Here is a 20333-nt window from a genome sequence, read left to right on the forward strand (position 1 = left end):
GAGATTTTTTTTTTTTTAATTTGATTTATATGCCGCCCTTCTCCGAAGACTCAGGGCGGCTTACAATGTGCTCAGCAATAGCCTTCATCCTTTTGTATATTTATACAAAGTCAGCTTATTGCCCCCACAAACTGGGTCCTCATTTCACCTACCTTAGAAAGGATGGAAGGCTGAGTCAACCTTGAGCCTTGGCGAGATTCGAACCCTGCAGTAATTGCAGGCAGCTGGTCTTAATAACCAGCTTAATAACAGGGTGCCTTAAACCCTTGTACTACCAAGGCTCTTTTTCTGCTTAATTTTTGGTTTTCTATCTATTTTTTCCCCTTTAAGGAAGAAATACCTTAAATTCTGGATCATTTTTCTTTGGATGCATATATTAACTTTAAAGATTGAGTTATTTTTTCCTAAATATCTAAATATTCCTTTAAAAGACCTGCTTTATCTTCTCCAGCAATCTTGCTTTTATTTTTATATTTAAGCTTTTAAAAAGTTACAATATTGTTAGTTCTATGGTACACAGAGTCACATTCAATGAGATGGATGGCCATATAAATTTATTTAATAAAAATATTTTTTTTTAAAAAAAATGTAATGATAGATTTACCTTCATTTACCTCAGAATATGGTAAAAGGGGTAGATGGTTTTGAATTCAAAGTTGTCTTCTTTTCAGGGAAGTCCATTCTCGTGGAATCAGCTAGCATTTGTCTGCAATTAGTGAACTTGTGTGTTGAGGGTTAAAGTCAACCAAAATATTTTAGAATGTTTAAAATGATTCATTTTAAAATGGTTCATTTTCTCTCATTTTCTTCTCAGGAGTCAAGGCCCCATCCAAATTCACCGCCGTCATCCATGCAGTTACTCCTCTGGTGTCCCAATCTCAACCTGTGTTGAAACTCCTGGTTGCAGTCGCCAAATCCCAGCACTGTGCTCAGGTGAGGAATACGATCAACCTCCCCGTCATTGGCTGAAAATCCAAATTTCACTGGTTGCTCTAGGTTTGTCTGGCATCTTCCAATTTATCTTCACCCACACTGGCAAAGCTTCTTATATGTTAGTCTAGTGTTGGCGAACCTTTTTGGCACCATGTGCCGAAATGGGGGTGCATGCACATGCCAGAAACCAGAAGAGCAGCTGCCTGGTGCACATGCGTGTGCCGGGAAGATGATCTTCCAGTTTCCGGCACACACATGTGCACTGGCCACCTGGTCTTCCGGTTTCTGGCGCACCTGTGCGCACTAAGATCAACTGTCCGGTGCGCATGCACATGCCGGAAACCGGAAGAGCAGCTGCGTGGTATGCTTGTGCGCGCTGGGAAGATGATCTTCCGGTTTCCAGCAGGCGCATGCACATCAGGGCGGCTGTTCTTCTGGTTTCTGGCACTTCTGCGCGTTTGAACACCAGCTGGCCAGCGCGCCGGAACCCAGAAGAACAACGGGAGGCAGCTCACATGCCTGGAGAAATGGCTCTGCGTGCCACAGGTTTGCCATCATGGTGTTAGTCCATAAAGATGACGGAACTTGCAAAAAAGGCTAAGTTAACTTCTTTGATTAGAGAAAAAAAACAGTGTCATCATGTATGATTGACTGGAAACCACTTATAGACTTTTTGCATCAAATTGAAAAAATATGCACTTATGATTTGTGTTTTTAATGATTAGAAAAAGACTGGATAATACCATGTTTCCCCCAAAATAAGACCTAACCGGAAAATAAGTCCTAATGTGTCTTTTGGAGCAAAAATTAATATAAAAACCAATCTTATTTTCGGGGGAAACATGGTAAAAAAACTTTTGTAATCAAGGAATAAGAGATAACTTTGTAATTGCGTTTAATATTTGCTGCAAAAGAAATCAGAAGCTTCTATTTCTTTTTATTCTTTCTTTCTGCACTTTTCCTTTTTCCTTCCTTTTTTCTTTTCTTTCTTTTCTGCTTTTACTTTTTATTAGTTTGTGTTGGTTTTGATGTTCTTGGTAATCTTTTTGGTGAAGATTTATTTAAAAAAACGAATAAATGCATTAAAGGAGCAATGAGTGGCCCATGATCTGCATGGCATGTGAAACCTCCCAGCACCCATTTCACTTCTCATTAGGAAGAAACAAAATATTCAGCCAGGGTTTTTTTTGCATTGGGGTTCCTTTGATTAAGGGCTCCATGTTCCCCGTGTGGTGAGTTTCAAAAAGTAAAAAATAAATGCCTCAAATCTCTTTTAAGATTTAAAATGCAATCACTCCCTAAAGAAGCACCACCAACATTTTGGACTCATTCATTTTGGGGATGCAATTACATCATCAGCCACCCCTTGAGTATCCTTCAGAAGCCCTCAGCCCTCAAGCGTGATCCTTACACCCTGTACGTAGCCAAAGAAGACATTTTAAACTGAATTACATAGTGGCATATGCCTTACACTGAGTTGTACGTTTGGTATTGTCTATTACTGAATATCAGATTTTATGCTGTTTTCCACTCGCCCCTCTACCCTCACTAGAAGATGCTAGAACAAAATTTATCAAAATGAAAAATGTTTATTCAGGATCTTCTTTTTCATTTATGTAGGCATTTATGTGAGCAGGGGGTTGGACTAGAAAACCTCCAAGGTCCCTTCCAGCTCTATTCTATTCTAGGAGCACTCCTTGAAAAAAAAAATGGAATTAAAGCTTGTTTGCAACAGGACTAAACTTAACTATCCTAGGTGGATAAACTTGGTCACTTCTCCTGTTAGAGTGGGTTTATTAACAGGCTAGATGATACAGGAGAAAAGAAGTTCGGCAATCTGTTTAAATCACGCCAATTAACAAGATTTGCATAATTGCTCTGAGACTAATTCTGCCTCTTAGCATTTCTGCACAGTATACAGTTTTTACTAGTCTTTGAAAGGTCTGAAAAACTGTGACAAACACTGAATTTCGCAGTGTAATCCAACAAACTTTTTCCGTTGTTCCTCCTCCATGTTGAGTTTTTAGTCAGGAGGACTAGTAACTTGCAGAGATTGCCAGGAAGCCAAGTTCAATTCCTATAAGACATTCTGCATTTGTTCCTGGAGAATTGGGGCAAATAGGCCACCCTGATCTTTCCAAAAGCTGAATTCGGCATTCGGTATCACAAGACAAACTCCCATAAAACCTGAACACCACCGATGAGGTGGTAGAGCACCCTGCTTTGATGTCAAGCTGTAAACACTTTGTCTCTTGTCTTTTGTCCAAGACATTTTCAGATGCCGCATAAATTGTCTTTTGAATGCAGCCAATCCAACTGGGATGATTTTCTCATTGTTAGTCAGCAAAAGGAAACAACAACAACAAAAGTTAATTAGCCTCCCTTCTGTAGCTAGCAATTAAATCTCATTGGGGGACTTTTGCTCTTTTCATTTGTTTTTGGTTGTGAAGTTCTAGACCAGTGATGGCTAAGCTTTTCTGGACTGAGTGCCCAAAGAGTGTGTGTGTGTGTGTATGCGCGTGCCTGAACCCCCAAAATGCAATGTGCCCCCCACGCATGCATCCTGCCCCCCCACGTGCATGTGCCCCCCCGCACGCCCACCCCGGCACATGCGCAGCAAAGACCCGAAGACCAGCTGGCCAGCGGGAGGTGCCCGACTGGGGCAACGGCCCGCATGCCCAGAGAGAGGGTGCTGCGTGTCACCTCTGGCACATGTGCCATATGTTCGCCATCACAGTTCTAGACTGAAGTGCAGAGCAGTTAGCTGAGATAGCCCTTGAGCCTCTGTGGGCTGTGATCTCTGCAAGCATTTTCCTAATGGAAATCCTTTTTGCTTTTCAGATCATTGTCTTATGGAATTGTGATAAGCCCCTCCCTGCCAAGCATCGCTGGCCTGCCACTGCTGTGCCTGTCATTGTTATCGAAGGAGAAAGCAAGGTACGTTGTCATTGTTGGTGGTTACTGGTGTTTGCTTTTTTTATTACAGCCGCATGCCATAATTCCTCCAGGCGCTTAAAGCGGCCTCTCTGGTTCTGCTTACCTTCTTAAATGCATCCTTCCTGCAGACTGAGGCAGGATAGATTACATAGATAATTCTGGGCTCCCAATTTATTTTTTTTATTGGGACTGGCTTCCAAGTCACCTGTCTCTTACATATATATACATATATATATTTGATGTGGCCTAGTAGATTTGACGTGAGAAGAGAAAAATAGATGAAAAATCTCCTGCTGGCTATAATAATACAGGGGTGTCAAACTCGATTTAATTGAGGGCCGCATCAGGGTTGTGTTTGACTTTGGGGGGGGCAGGGTGTGTGTGGCCAGGGTGGGCGTGGCCAGCTCGACATCACTCGTCAAGGTTCTGTTTTCGGCTGTGACGGCCTCCTGCAGCCCTCTGCCAGTAAAAATGGAGGTTGGGGAGGCCACGCGTGGCCCAACCAGGCTCCGTTTTTAGCTGTGACGGCCTCCTGCAGCGCTCTGCCAGTGAAAACAGAGCTCCCCAAGCTTTATTTTTGCTGGCAGAGGGCTACAGGAGGCTGTCACAGCCAAAAACGGAGCCCGGGCCCAAGCTCCATTTTGCTGGTAGAGGCACCGCGAACCAGTCCTTCTTTGTTTCCAGGGTGATCCCACGGGCCAGATCTAAGCACCCCATGGCCGGATCTGGCCCTCAGGCCTTTAGTTTGACACCCCTGCTATAATAAGTTATTGCTATACAACTGGCTTGTATTTTATACCTGACTTTGCATTCAAGCAAGTTTATAATATAGTGATAGAATACAATTAGAGATACGCAAGGATATCATGTTGGGTCTCCATAATATTAAACTAGAGCTTTTAGCAACCAAATCCAGCAAGGATAGCAACGACAGATGCTGGGAATTCTAGCCCAGCTAAATCTCAACCCTCAAGAAGAGTTTCGACATAAAGTGAGGTATGAACACCTATCCTTGCTGAAAATAGTAGCAGGGTATCAGGTCTATTATAACAGTGAAGTACTTGTACAACATACTTCAAGGTTGCTGATTGTACAGGTTGCTGATTGTACAGTTTCCTGCAATTTCATGGATCTTTATTGAATTAGGTGTCCCAATTGGGGGGGGGACGTATCTAAATTACTGAAGCTCCCAGGTATTTCTCATCCATCTAAAAAGAATGGAGGTAATATCTGTGTTTTTCTCCAATTCACTAAATGGCCACTAAGGTGGCAGCTAAATCTGTTGACTCAGATCTCAGGATAGCTTGATATTCACTGCAGGGCCTGAGGGAGAGAAGGCTTCAGTTTGAGGCTGCCCTCTTTGGTGGCCTTGATTGCTTCCTTCTGCCTCCCTCCATTTTTGTTATGTTGTTTCATGTATTGGAGGGCCTAAGGAAAGAATAGATCTTACGAATTTCAAAAAGGCAGGCAAGCAGTAGTCTTGGAGCTTTTTAGAGACTACAAAGAAATCTGGAAGTGTCATCAAGGATCGCATTTCTCCTTCTGCACAGCAAATGCCCACATGGGGGGAAAAATATGTTTAGAATGCCAAATTGGCTTTTTTTTTTTTTTTTTTTACAGTGTAAACTAACTTGCTCAAGCACAACTATTTTGTCAAGTCTGGCTCCTTTCAGACATGCAGGATTATAGCCCCCTTTTGTTTTGCTGCTGAGAATTAGCCAGGATTTTAATCAATCAAAAAACCCCAGGGTGGCAAAAATTGTTATAAAAGATGCATTAAATGTTTTCAGCCTTAAGGCCATCCTTCTCCTCCCCCCCCCCCCCCCGGGGTCAGAAAGCTGATTGTACTTGTTCACCTCTTGGGTTCATGTCTGAATGGTTGGACCTCATTATTAGTTATTATTAGTTTTTATCCGTGGGCTGTCAGACTCCCGAATGAGAAATAACATCATAACTACATAGTATGATGGACTGCAGGGCCGGCGCAATGTGTAACATGTTCACACTGGTGCAATAGGACTGGGTGTTTTGTTAATATGATTTATTGGGATTTATTGGGTCAGGGATTTTTTATCTTCATTTTGAGTTGTATTGTGCACTGAGGGAGCTCAACCAATCTCATTATACATATGTTGTGCACTGACAATAAAGATTTGAATTGAATTGAATTGAATTGATTAGCACTCAATGGTAGATTCCTTGTCTTTCAATACTTCATTTTTATAAAAACAAAAGTAAATGAACAACAAAAACAAGCCTACCTAATATAAATGTTTCCAGCTGACAAAAGAGAAAGATTTTTTTTAAAAAAAATATACAGATACTGCTGCAATTTTTCTTCTAGTAGTACGAAGATCTAATGAGAAAAGTTAGTTGGCAAATCAGTGAAGAGGATTTGGGGGTGACAGAAAGCAGCAAATCTGAACAAAAACAAAAATCCAAACTTGTCTCATCATTCTTCAGTGTTGATTAGATCATAGTCAGGGGTGGGTTCTACTTACCTTTACTACCGGTTCGCAACGGGATCGCTTCTGGGCATGCGCAGATCACTTCTGATGATGTCAGGGTCAGTGGGCAGAGCCTCCCGCCATTTTTACTACCAGTTCTATAGAACCGATCCGAACCGGGGGCAACCCACCACTGATCATAGTCTAATCAGCTTTCACACTTCTATCAAATGTTGTGCTGTAATTCTCAGAAAAATGTTCCTCCAAATAAGTTTAGAAATACAGATTTTGGGATTCTGAGTTTTCACATCAGTGTTGAAATGAGTTGAGCTACATCTAGAAATGGCATGCAGCAGAAATAGATTGAATTGTCTACCTGTAATAAATTAATGTATAGTCACTTTGAGAAGCCAGAGTGTCTCAAGGGAACCCAACAATATTATTATATCACCTACTGCTCACAAATTGATGTCATAGTGGCTTCAAAAGATTAATGCAAAATCCTACATAGACATTGTATTGTCTTAGGAGCATTGTAACTTAAAATTTACACTCTCTTGTTCATCGTTTCTTGTTTTCAATGATAGCTAGTTTATAGATTTTGAAAGCCAACCAGTGAAGTATATTGGTTAGAGCATTAGGCATTGCTTGGGAGGTATAAGTTAAAATCTTCACTCAGCTATAAATTTTAGCCCGAGGCATTGCGTTAGTCGCTATCATTTAACCTAGCCTACCTCATCAGATTTTGATGAAGATAAAGTAAGAAGGAATTGTAAATGCTACTTTAAGCTTTTGAGAAGCATATATACTCTAAATATAGCTATGACTTATTGCCTTTTAATTATATAAAAATGGTTGGTTGGTTTCCAAAAAATCAAACCAGAGCATTATGCATGACAACATTTGGGGTAAGGGAATAATGTGAACACATAAATCTAAAAGGCCACTCTTGCTGAAATTAATCAGGAGTAACATAATCACATTGTGAAGTCGGATGCAATAAGCTGCAAAGTTCTTGCACATGAAGCTCTTTTCTTTCACAGCCATTTCCTCCCCTTGAATGCTGTGGTAGAAGGTTAACTGTTGGCTGTTCACCGCCCTGAGTCCCTCGGGAGAAGGGCGGTATACAAATATAATAAACTAACTAACTAACTAACTATCTAACTCTTTGGGCTCAAGTATGGCGGTCCGGCCTGCAGATGAGCCTCAATAGCATCTCACTGACCCATCTTGTTCACCTTACAGGTGATGAGCAGTCGCTTCCTGCCCTATGAGAACATTGTCACGGATGCTGTTCTAAGCCTCGATGAAGATACGGTGCTTTCAACCACTGAGGTGAGATATTTTTCCTGTGGAGTGTACTGGCTCCAAAGTCATACTAGGATTTGACTTCCATCCATCCATCCATCCATCCATCCATCCATCCATCCATCCATCCAAGCTTTGGCCAAGTTTACTAGGAAAAGTGAGTGATACCTTCTTAGTTGAGGTTTATGAACATTTGCTTAATGTTCCCAGAGAAGCTCTGCACGGTTGCAACTTCTGCAGCTCTCTTAGCTTCAAGGTAGCCATGTTACTTCATGGAGCAGCTCTAAGAAAGTGCTTCCAAAGATTTGAACAGCTCTGTATCTGTTTTAACTAAGAGTAAGCAATAGCAATAGCACTTAGACTTATATACTGCTTCACAGGGCTTTACAATCTGGGTCCTCATTTTACTGACTTCGGAAGGATGGAAGGCTGAGTCAACCTTGAGCCAGTGAGACTCGAATTGATGAATTGCTGGCAGCCAGCAGCCAGCAGAATTAGCCGGCAATACTGCATTCTAACCACTGCACCATCATTGCCCAGTTGGAAACCTAATTCCGTGTCCATCTGGAATTCTCTAAGTTTCATCTCAGCAATGCTTCTTGGTCTATTAGGAAAGAAAGAAGATTGAATGTCTTGTTGGGCTAAATGGCAAATATAACATACAGATAAATATGGATATATACCCAAGTATTCACAAGTACTCATAATCCTAACCCTAACATACACCAGTGTAGGTTTATGTACACTTGTAAATACTTGGGTATCTACATCTAATTTTTGTATTAATTCCTATTATATTCTGGTTTTTAAGAGCTGTGTTTGCCTAGCATTGGCCTGATAATTTCTTTTGAATAGCAGCACACACAAAGCAGATGCCTAGATTACATGTCTCTCTTTCATGAATCAGAGCTTCACCCAAGCTCTTTTTTTTTTTTTTCAATACAAGAATTTTCTTTCTGCCTGATACTTCAGAACTGCTGCACCAAAAACAGAAGGAAAAAAGGCTGCTGGGTTAAAGAGATGGGGGCAGGGAGCTGGAGATCAGGGGATCCAATGTAGAAAACCAATTTTTACAAGTGGGATGAGTATTGATTTCTCTCACCTCTTCCCGTAAAGAGATGGTGGGGACGGGCAACCATTTATACAACATGGCAATATATTGGAAATACATTATTAATGGCATCTCTGGAAAAGCTTTGAGTGTTTATTGTCTCCTTCAATTTCAGTGTGATTTTCCCTCTCTGTGTGTCTCTCTTACTTCTCCCTCCCTTAAAGAAAAGCAAGTTGTCCTTTAGAATTTATTACTTTGGAAATAGCACATGGAGTCTTCTTCGAAGACCCAAGACTTTTAAGACCCAAAAGAGCCAGTTTGGTCTAGACGGTTAAGGCATCAGGCTAAAAACCAGGCGATTGTAAATTCTAGTCCCAGTTTAGGCATGAAAGCTAGCTGGGTGACTTTGGGTCAGTCGCTCTCTATCAGCCCAATAGGATTATTGTTGTAGGGAAAATAGAGAAAAAAAGGAGTATTAGATATATTCGCAGCCTTAAGATGTTTATAAAAACATAATGAAAGCGAAATACAAATAAATAAATAAATAATAATAATAATAATAATAATAATAATTTTATTTCTATACCGCCCTTCTCCCGAAGGACTCAGGGCGGTGTACAGCCAATTTAAAAACACAAGACACAACAATAATTAAAAATTAAAATAATTAAATAAATTTGGCCGATTTAAAACCCCAAAAATTTAAAATACCCCAATTTAAAATTATTAAGTCGATAGCCCGGCCTGGCGGAACAACAGGGTCTTCAATGCGCAACGAAACACCCGGAGGTCGGAGATCTTGCGTATTTCCGGGGGCAGTTCATTCCACAGGGCTGGGGCTCCCACAGAGAAAGCCCTCCCCCTTGGTGTCGCCAGCCGACATAACTTGGCTGATGGCACCCTGAGGAGACCCTCTCTGTGGGAGCGGACTGGTCGGTGGGAGGCTATTGGTGGCAGAAGACGGTCTCGAAGGTACCCGGGTCCTATGCCATGGAGCGCTTTAAAGGTGGTAACCAACACCTTTTATCGCACCCGGAAGACCACTGGGAGCCAGTGCAGCTCGCGCAGGAGGGGTGTCACACGGGCACAACGGGTTGCGCCCATAACCACCCGCGCGGCCGCATTCTGGACCAGTTGGAGCCTCCGAGTGCTCTTCAAGGGGAGCCCCATGTAGAGAGCATTACAATAGTCCAGCCGGGAGGTGACAAGGGCATGAGTGACTGTGCGCAAGGCGTCCCGGTCCAGAAAGGGCTGCAACTGGCGGATCAGGCGAACCTGATAAAAGGCCCCCCTGGCCACGGCCGTCATATGCTCTTCTAAAGACAGCCGTGCATCCAGGAGGACACCCAGATTGCGAGCCCTCTCCGTGGGGGGCAAAGATTCACCCCCAATAGTCAGCGATGGCACCTGCTGACTATATCGGGGCGCCGGAAGCCACAGCCACTCAGTCTTGGACGGGTTGAGTCTGAGCCTGTTCCTCCCCATCCAGACCCGCACGGCCTCCAGGCAGCGAGACATCACAGCAAGGGCATCGTTGGGGTGGTCTGGGGTGGAAATGTACAGCTGAGTATCATCAGCGTACAGATGACACTTCACCCCAAAACCACGGATGATCTCACCCAGTGGCTTCACATAAATGTTGAACAGAAGGGGCGAGAGGACCGACCCTTGTGGCACTCCCCATGCGAGATGCCTCGAGGTCGACCTCTGCCCCCCTGCCAACACGAACTGCGAGCGGTCAGAGAGGAAGGAGGAGAACCACCGCAGAACGGTGCCCCCTATTCCTAACCCTCTTAACCGCCGCAGCATGATACCATGGTCGATGGTATCAAAAGCCGCTGAGAGATCTAATAGGACTAGGACAGAGGAGCAACCCCTGTCCCGAGCCCTCCAGAGATCATCCACCAACGCGACCAATGCCGTTTCTGTGCTGTGCCCCCGCCTGAAGCCCGACTGGCACGGGTCTAGATAGATAGCTTCATCCAGGTGCCCGGGCAGTTGTCGTGCCACCACACTCTCAACAACCTTCGCCACAAAACGAAGGTTGGAGACCGGACGGTAGTTAGCTAATTCAGCCGGGTCCAGGGAAGGCTTCTTGAGGAGGGGCCTCACCACCGCCTCTTTCAAGGCGGCGGGAAAGGCACCCTCACTCAGAGAAGCAGTTATAATCCCCTGGAGCCAGCCTCGTGTAACCTCCCGGGAGGCCAGTACCAACCAGGAGGGACACGGGTCCAATAAACATGTGGCGGCACTAATCCTACCCAGGACCCTGTCCACATCCTCGGGAGCCACAGGATCAAACTCCTCCCAGATAATATTCTCAAGGCCTGCTCCTGTCTCCTCCCCTGGACTCATCCAATCGGAGTCCAAGCCATCCCGAATCCGAGCGACTTTATCATGCAGGAATTGCACAAAATCCTCAGCGCGGCCTTGCAAGGGATCTTCCCGCACTCCCCCCCGGAGGAGGGAGTGGGTCACCCTAAACAGGGCGGCTGGGCGGTTCTCTGCAGATGCGATAAGAGCGGAGAAATGATTAGATTTCGCCGCTTTTATCGCCACTAGGTAGGTCTTGATATAAGACCTCACCTGTGTCCGGTCGGAATCGGATTGACTAGTCCTCCAAATGCTCTCTAGGCGTCTTTTCCGACGCTTCATCTCTCTCAGCTCCTCAGAGAACCAAGGAGCCAATTGAGATCGGCATCGGGTCAGAGGCCGCAAAGGCACGACGCGGTCCAAAGCTCCGGCGGCCGCACTCTCCCAGGCGGCCACCAGCTCTTCAGTCGAGTCGTGTGCCAGAGTCTCAGGAAACGGCCCAAGCTCCATCAGGAACCTTTCGGGGTCCATCAGGCGCCTGGGACGGAACCATTTGGTCAGTTCCGTCTCCCTGCGGCGGGGGAAAGCGGCAGGAAAGTCTAAGTGAAGGAGCGAATGATCTGTCCATGACAAGGGTTTGATGTCTAGATCCCCTCTACCAAGATCATTCAACCACTGACCAGAGACAAAAATCAAGTCCAGAGTGTGTCCCCCTATGTGAGTTGGGCCTTGAACTAACTGGGTCAGGTCCATGGCCGTCATGGAAGCCATGAACTCCCGAGCCGCCTCTGACGCCTCACCCGCAGACGGAAGGTTGAAATCCCCCATGACAATAAGTCTGGGGGTGTCAACCGCCACCCCGGCAATGACGTCGAGTAGCTCGGGCAGGGTCGCTGCCACGTGGCAGGGAGCCAGGTACGCAGTCAGCAAACCCATCTGCACCCCACGGCCCCACTTCACAAAGAGGGACTCACATCCGGCTATCTGAGGAACAGTGGTCTCCCTCGGACAAAGACTCTCCCTAATAATCACCGCCACTCCCCCACCCCTCCCCTGGGCCCTTGGCTGATGAAATGCACGGAAACCTGGTGGGCACATTTCAACGAGGGGGACCCCCCCCCTCTTGGCCCAACCAGGTCTCCGTAATACCTGCCAGGTCCGCACCCCCCTCTAAAATAAGATCACAAATGAGGGGGGCTTTATTAACGACCGACCTGGCATTACACAACATCAGCCGCGGACCCTGGGCCTGAGATTCTGCACAACCCAGGACACGAGTCGCGCATTGGGGGCCGGGGTGCGTAATTACTTGTAGACAGCGTGTGCGCACCCCCAGCACATGATATGGCCCCCTGCGCCCGTCATACCTGCCCCTCCCACTCATTGTTTCAATTACACAGCCCTTCCTATCGTCCCCCTGCTCCCCGGTTAAATTTCCTTTCACGACCCCTCTGTTGCAGCCAATCGACCCATCACCCCGCTCAGTTGCTATCTGAACCCCCCCGGGTCCACTTTTACAACCCCCTCCCTTCCTCCCGGGTCCCCTTAAAATTTTGGTTAAAAATTTAGCTAAAAAACCCCTCAACCCCCTTCTCGCACCATGCCACCTTAAAAATAAACCCCATTCAGTATTTCTGGAATCCTGTTATATCTGGATTTTTTTAATATGTTTATTAACTTGAATGTACATGATCTTGCAAATGGTTAGAGGATGGGACTATGTGTGTAGCTATGTCTCTTCTCACAACTTCTGTTGAAAGTCCATGTTTGCTTGAACACAACTGTATTTCTCTGCTATCAGAAACAGAATTAAAAATAAAATACAGAATTACTGTAATTCAGTGCTTGGTTCAGAAGTCTCTGTACCTGTCCCAAAATATCTCTCTACCACCCGGATCATAACAGAGTTTTGTCCAAACCAGTATCTTATTTCCCACATGGATCACCAACTCTTGTGAAACTGGAAATTCTATGTAGATTCTAATTTGACATTCTTGTTTTTTAGTAATGGGCTAACCCTTAAATTATGCCAAACCTTAGCCGGGTTAAATTCTAATTTATTTTTTATCACATGCAGTGTATCTGAATCACTTTATACAACCATCTCTTCTTCTTTTTTTTTTGCATTTGGTTTAGTTTTATTATTGTACAAATGTAAGAGATCAAAAATACAGACATAAAATGTAAGGCTATAGTATAATAAAAATACATTGTAAAAAGAATGTGTTTTTTCCCAACCATTCTGCTAGTTAGATATACCTTAAAGTTTTACAGTTATTGCTTATATCTATTAAAGTCATTTTTCAGCTGTTGTTTTTTTTTTTTTAATAAATTTCTCTCATTTTCTCAAAGCCATATTCTGAATGTGTCAACTTCCCTTGCTGTGTAATATGTTGTATGAAAGGGATCCATGCTTGCTTGGATTTAGTTAGACTTCCGTTATGTATCCATTGGTGTATATTGTGCCATTTTGGTCTGTAAATCTTGTATCAATGGCAAGATTTCTCTCTTTTTTTTTTAATATCACCATCTAAGCTAGTGACCAATACTGCAGTCTGCAAATTTCACACAGGATCATTAGTAAGGAAACCTGGTTTAAATTATCCTCTCCAATCTTATGTCCAATAGAAGTTTGTTTAGTTGAAGCTCCCAGAATTCCTGGTGAACCTGAATAACAAATTATGGGAGTTATCACCCCAAGATGTCTTCTACTACTTACCTATCCATCTAAATAGTAATTTTCCAGCTTTCAAATATGAGTGATAAAACTCAGAAAAGCCTCAAATGCTTCTTCATTTTTTTACCTTTAATTAAGGTTTTAGCTTTTCGCTCCTAATGAAATGAAATATTAAGCCATCCTGCACAGTGGGGGGAAACGTCTCTATGACTCATAATTAGAAATCCATGTGGCTTTAAGGAGGAGTGTTGGCTGTCTTAAGAGAGTAGCAGGTTGGCTAACTTTCTCATCCACCCCCACCCTCTAACCCAATAATTCCACGTTTGGTTCTCTACTTCAGCCTCAATGAAAAATGGTTAAAGCAAAATTAGGAAAGTTGTATGTGGCATTAAAGATTCACTTAACATCTATAGCCGGGGTCTCCAAACTTGGCAACTTTAAGACTTGTGGACTTCAGGGCATCTTCCATGGCTCCTGTAGTTATTTGTAGCTTCATGGTAGAACATAGGGATAAGCCATGGTGGCACAGTAATTAGAGTGCAGTACTGCAGGCTACTTCTTCTGATCACTGGCTGCCAGGAGTTTGGCAGATCTAATCTCACCAGGCTCAAGGTTGACTCATCCTTCCGAGGTGGGTAAAATGAGGACCCAGATTGTTGGGGGCAATAGGCTGACTCTGTAAACTGCTTAGAGAGGGCTGTAAAGCACTATGAAACAGTATATAAGTCTAAATGCTATTGCTAATGCAGAAGATTCCAGATTCAAACTTTCAACATGTCCAGTTGAAAGACTCAGGAGCAAGTGATGGATAGACCTTTGCTGGAGGTTCTGAAAGACTAGTAAAGACTAATTTCTTTTCTTACCTCTTCTATGGAAGAAACACCCCATGCAATAAATTAGGCTGGAACAGAATTTGATGTCGACAAGGGTTTGCAACTGGATTCCCATTTCCCCATTACATTTCATCTGTCTAATGATATTGCCATATGCCAGCCTGAAAAATTTCTAGCATACTTTCTAGAGTTGTGTCTAGTTGGGTTGTGGTGATTCCAAAGTAGTCATAATTTGTTCCTTGGCATTCCTTATTTTGTTTTTTTTAATCTTTGATTCATTGTTGACTCCTGGTGATTGCCTGGAGCAGTTTTCCTGGCAAGGCGGTGTTTTTTTCTTTCAGAAGTGGTTTGCCATTGTCTGCTTCCTAGGGCTGAGAGAAGGTGACTGGCCCAAAGCTATTCAACTGACTTGATGCCTAAGGCAGGCTAGAATTCAGTTTTTTGTTTTCTTAAGTGCCTTAACCAAACTGGCTCTTGTTCATTTAAAACAAATGGGAAGCTGGGCTATTACAAAGCATAGCACCAGCTTCTAAAATCAAGCTTATGGGAAGAAAATGGCGCATACGTCCAGTACTTTCTTTGGAAGTGCACTCATCTGCCCCAAAATTAGTAAAAAATAACCTAATGGAGTAAAGAATTTTTGAGGAAGCTAGATGAGATGGTGTGAAACACCACTGAAAGTTAGACTAAATGGATTTTGTTTGACTTGCCATATCCACAATGACAGCCATTTTGTGAATTTGTGAAGATTTCTTTGACTCAAAAAAGTTGCCTGAAACCACCAGGAAAATAGATATTACAGGTAGTCCTTGACTTACGAACATAGTTGACCCCCAAATTTTTGTTGCTAAGTGAGACCGATGTTAAGTGAATTTTGCCCCATTTTACAACCTTTCTTGCCACCGTTGTTAAGGGAATCACTGGAGTTGTTAGGTTAGTAACACAATTGTTAAATGAATCTGGCTTCTCCATTGACTTTGCTTGTCAGAAGGTTGCAAAATGTGATCACATGACCCCAGGACACTGCAACCGTCATAAATATGAACTAGTTGCCAAGCATCCAAATTCTGATCATGTCACCACGAGGATGCTGCAACGGTCATAAGTGTGAAAAAGGTCATAAGTCACTTTTTTTCAGTGCCATTGTAACTTCGAACAGTCATAAAATGTACCTGTACAGGTAAGTCGAAGACTACCTGTACAGTAAATATTAACCAGAATTTTAATGATGAATTGCTGGTTTATGATCATTTTATTGAGAATCTGTATGCCCCCCTCCCCCTCTAGAACCCGAACAATGGAGAAAAGAGTATTTATAAATGTACCAATTAAAGTCACAAGAACAATTTTTCATTTATTATGATGAAGTCCTCACAACCCCCAGTAGGATCCTTTATCTATATCTAACACTACTGTTCCTTCCTTAACTTAGCTTTAATCCTTTCAAGAAAACAGATATCGGCTTTTATATAAAGGTGTCTGCTGCTTTTCTGATGTATTAATAATTTGTGATCAGAAATAATTTGTGGCAGGAATAATTGTTTTGTCTGAACTGTAAGCATTTCATGTTGTTTGAACAACTTGAAGGAAGAGAATGAGTCGTAACTTAACTGGAAACATCCTTCAAAGATCTGAATCTTTATGGAAGAGATGCTTTGAACCTCTAGTATCACAATAGGGCTGGACTGCATCATGGTATTTATAGTATGGATTAAACTCAAATGTTTGATTCAGTTCAAAAATTCAGTTTGAAGACCTCATTTGCGCTGCTTGAATCTTCAGCTCAAATATTCCCACAGCCGTAGTAGGATATAAAATATTCATTATCTGTCTTATACTAGCTGAAGCCAAGGAGAAAAGATTACAAATAAGGGCGTGAGGAATTAATAATTTTGGAACATCTGTCTTTGGAAAACATCATTTTTATCTTGATTTCCTCCATCCAGTATTAAAAAGAGACACTTCCTTTCTTCCCTACAAAATGGACAGAGAATAACCTTACTTAATAAAGAAGCAATTCCTACAGACACCCAGTTCTCCACTAGTTGTGAATGTTTACGGTGCCTGTGTCATGCCGGCAAAATGTTAATATGATTCTCTGAAGCTCTAGGCTCCTGTTAACGGAAAAACATTAAAATGTGCATAATTACAGGGCAAAATGTCAAGTAGTCAGTTTAATTTACTGATGAATACAGAGAATTAATGTTTTGCAACAGTTCCAAGATTGCAAATTATGAATTAGCGAAAAGGTAATATTTTGTTTTGCTGACATTTTTGAGACTGTTTGATTACCACTTGCCACATCCATTTGGTTTGTGTTGTGTTTTTTTTTCCCCTTGCCTGCAGGTGGATTTTGCCTTCACTGTCTGGCAGAGTTTCCCAGAGAGGATTGTGGGTTATCCTGCCCGCAGCCACTTTTGGGATAACACGAAGGAGAGGTGGGGCTACACATCGAAATGGACTAATGACTATTCCATGGTATTGAGTGGAGCTGCTATTTACCACAAGTAAGAAGACTATTATGGATATTTAAAGCCTATTTTAATGGACGAGAGGAATAGGACAGGACAGGACCTTGGAGGTCATCGAGTCCTGCCCACTGTTCAAGCAGGAAAACCTATACCAGTGATGGCGAATCTTTTCGGCACCAAGTGCCCAAACCAGAATGCACACTGGAGCGCCAGAAACCCGAAGACCAGCTGGCTGGTGCACATGCGTGTGCTGGCTAGCTAGTCTTCGCGCACACCGGAAACCAAAGGAGCAAGTGGCTGGCGCGCACATGTGCACCAGTCAGCTGGTATTCAGGTTTCCGGCGCTCCGGTGTATGCAAAGACCACCTAGCCGGTGCGCATGCGCTCAGCGGAAACCATAAGAGCAGCTGGCAACAGCGCACGTGCCCACAGAGAGGGTTCTGCATGCCACCTCTGGCACATGTGCCATAAGTTGGCCATCACGCACCTATACCATTTCAGAGAAGTGATTATCTAGTCTCTTCTTAAAAACCTCCAGTGATAGAACACCCACAATTTCTGAAGTCAAATTGTTCCACTGGTTAATTGTCCTCACTGTTTTCTCCTTAATTCCAGATTGCTTCTCTCTTTGATTAGTTTCCAACCATAGTTTCTTGTCCTGCCCTCCGGTGCATTGGAGAATAAAGCTCAGCTATATTCTTATATATTTATCTAGATAAATTGACAACCCTGTTCTGCCCTCTTCTATCATTTTATTCCCCCTGATGTAGATATCCAAAGGAGAGTATTTATTTACTAGAAAAAAAATTCTTTTGTCCATCTATTCTATGTTGAGTTAAATCACAGACACACAACAATCCTGGGTTATATCTTACTATATATTTTTTTTCATGTTGCCTTTGCCTCCCTTAATTTTTGGTTTTGCAAAGCAGGTTTTGTCAAAACATCAAGGGTGATTCCTAAAGGATTAAAGTTTGAGCCTCTCTTCTGCAGATAATGACTTTGATTTCTGGTTTCAAGATCTGATAGTCATTAGTGTGTTTTTCTGAATTTCTTTCAAGTCACTTGTACTCTAAAAAAAGCAATTTGATTTGAATGCTCTCTCTTAAGGGCAACAGCAGACTTAAAAAAAAAAAAAAAAAAAGGTCCTAAAGTCTTCAAAAGGATTCTGCCCAAATTTTCTTTGGGAGAATGAACATGTCTTAAGCAAGTTGAGGTTTAGGGTGGCTGCCATCTTAATTCAGCCAAATTGGACATTGGCATAATGTTTATAATTCATCTCGGTTTCTGAGTCTTATGTTTGCTTGTTGGGCTCATAAGGGAAAGGAAAGGAAACAATGGCCTCTGTCTTTTTCTGTAGAAAAGTTGTTGATGTTGTGGGTTTTTTCCCTCTGAAAAATGAAAATGTATCACTGCGAAGGAATGGCCATCTGGTTTCCTTGGGGCCGTGATGGCGATGTTTCCGCGGAGTGGTGAAAAAGTTCGCCATCACTGCCTTAGGGTGATGATCAAACAGTCCTGTTCTGACTAATCAAAAAGTTTAACTGACCTCAGTGCCTTCCACAATCCACCAACATTCCAACTCTTCTTCAGATTTCTTACAATGACTGGTGGATTTCCAGAAACAGCTAAATAAGGTTTGTTGTTGTTAATTGCAAAGTCGTGTCTGACCCATCGCGACCCCATGGACAACTTTTCTCCAGGCCTTTCTGTCCTCTACCATCCTCTGGAGTCCATTTAAATCTACTGCTTCAGTGACTTCATCCAGCCACCTCGTTCTCTGTCGTCCCCTTCTTCTTTTGCCCTCAAGCTTTCCCAGCATTAGGCTCTTCTCCAGTAAGTCCTATTTGAGTTTCATCTTCAGGATCTGGCCTTCTAAAGAGTAGTCAGGGTTGATCTCCTCTAGGACTGACCAGTTTGATCGCCTTGCAGTCCAAGGGACTCGCAGGAGTCTTCTCTAGCAAAAGACATAAAGTAAATTTGTGTAGATGTATTTTATTTACATAAAGATCATGTCAGGTATGCTTCCTTCAGTATCCAGGAAAGAAAACCCCAAACTCAAGCATTTTGAAGAATTTGGTACTTTTACTGAATATGAAAAGATTAACAACCCAGGAAAAGCTGGAAGTGAGCAAAACGCGCGAAATGCATCTACTAAGCTTTTTCCCCCCCTCGTGTTTATATTTTCTCAGCCAATCTAAAGGTCTTCCAAAGGTCAGGTGGCAACACGTCTGGCAGCGTCATCCATCAGGAATGTCGAGACAGTTGGTCAGCCATCCCCTTCTGAAATCCAGTTTCGATTCCCACGAAGTCCCCTCCTACAAAGACAAACCCCCTCCTGCTCTCTTCCCCCCCTTTGCTCCATACCTAATCCCTCCCCGTTTCTTATGGCAGCTAAAGCCGAAAAGCTGAGGCTGACATTTGGCCCCTCTTGCAGAAGTATGTATGCCTCTCTTAAATCAAGTTTGGTAAAAAATTTTCCCTTTCCTAAATGGGCCAACATGTCCTTCATAAGTGGGAGGGGATAGACATTTTCCACGCAAATGGCGTTCATGTTTCTATAATCAACAACTAATCTGAAGGATCCATCTTTCTTTTCGCGGAACATTACTGGCGCTGCTACCTTGGGTTTGGCTCGTTCGATAAATCCCTGTTCTAAGTTTTTGTCAATAAAATTTCGCAATTCCTCCAATTCTCGAGGTGTCATGGGGTATATTTTTGGTTTGGGAAGCTTCACCCCTGGGAGTATTTCAATGGTGCAGTCAGTGGCCCTGTGGGGAGGCAGAGCATCCGATGCTTTTTCACTAAACACTTCCTTGAGGTCCCAATATTCCTTCGGAATTTTCTCTTCTCCCTCAATATAGTTAATGGCTACTGCGGCCCCTTCTGGTCTTATGTCGTCCCTTAGGGAGGGGCCTTCCTTTTCCGGAGTTGGTTCTGCCGTACGTATGCGCAGGACCCCCGTTTTCCAATTTACTCGTGGGTTCCATTTACGAAGCCAGGGCAGTCCTAGAATCAGGGGCCTTTCCATGCCAGGTGCTACGATAAAACTGAGCTTCTCTATATGATTCCCCAACTGTAGTTCAAGGGGTTCGGTCATAAAACTAGCTGGGCCCCCTCCTGCAATCGACCCATCTAATTGACAAAATGCAATGGGTCTTTTTAAAGTTTTCAGTCTCAGTCCCATTTCCTCCACTACTTTGGGGCTAATTATGCACCTAGTGCACCCCGAGTCCAACAGGGCTAACAATTGCGCGTGAGTTCCTGTGGAGGGCACCCTTACTTCTACGGGGATGAGTAAGGGTTCTTCCGTGTGACTCACCCGTTCGTCGGTGTCCGAGTCGGAGTCCGTCTCGCTGTCGT

General features: G+C 43.3%; 1 protein-coding gene across 1 annotated transcript in view; it reads left to right on the forward strand.

The window, feature by feature from the left end:
* Window positions 1–20333, forward strand: part of EXT1 (exostosin glycosyltransferase 1) — a 338991-nt gene that overhangs the window by 299794 nt on the left and 18864 nt on the right. The window contains exons 6-9 of the mRNA XM_070940369.1: window positions 815–933; window positions 3775–3870; window positions 7563–7652; window positions 16846–17006. Of these exons, the coding sequence (XP_070796470.1) occupies window positions 815–933; window positions 3775–3870; window positions 7563–7652; window positions 16846–17006 (466 nt within the window). The remainder of the gene's footprint in view (window positions 1–814; window positions 934–3774; window positions 3871–7562; window positions 7653–16845; window positions 17007–20333) is intronic.

The sequence above is a fragment of the Pituophis catenifer genome, unplaced genomic scaffold (genome assembly GCF_029215685.1).
Source record: "Pituophis catenifer annectens isolate HBS135680 unplaced genomic scaffold, rPitCat1.0.hap2 SCAF_3, whole genome shotgun sequence".
NCBI lineage: Eukaryota > Metazoa > Chordata > Lepidosauria > Squamata > Colubridae > Pituophis > Pituophis catenifer.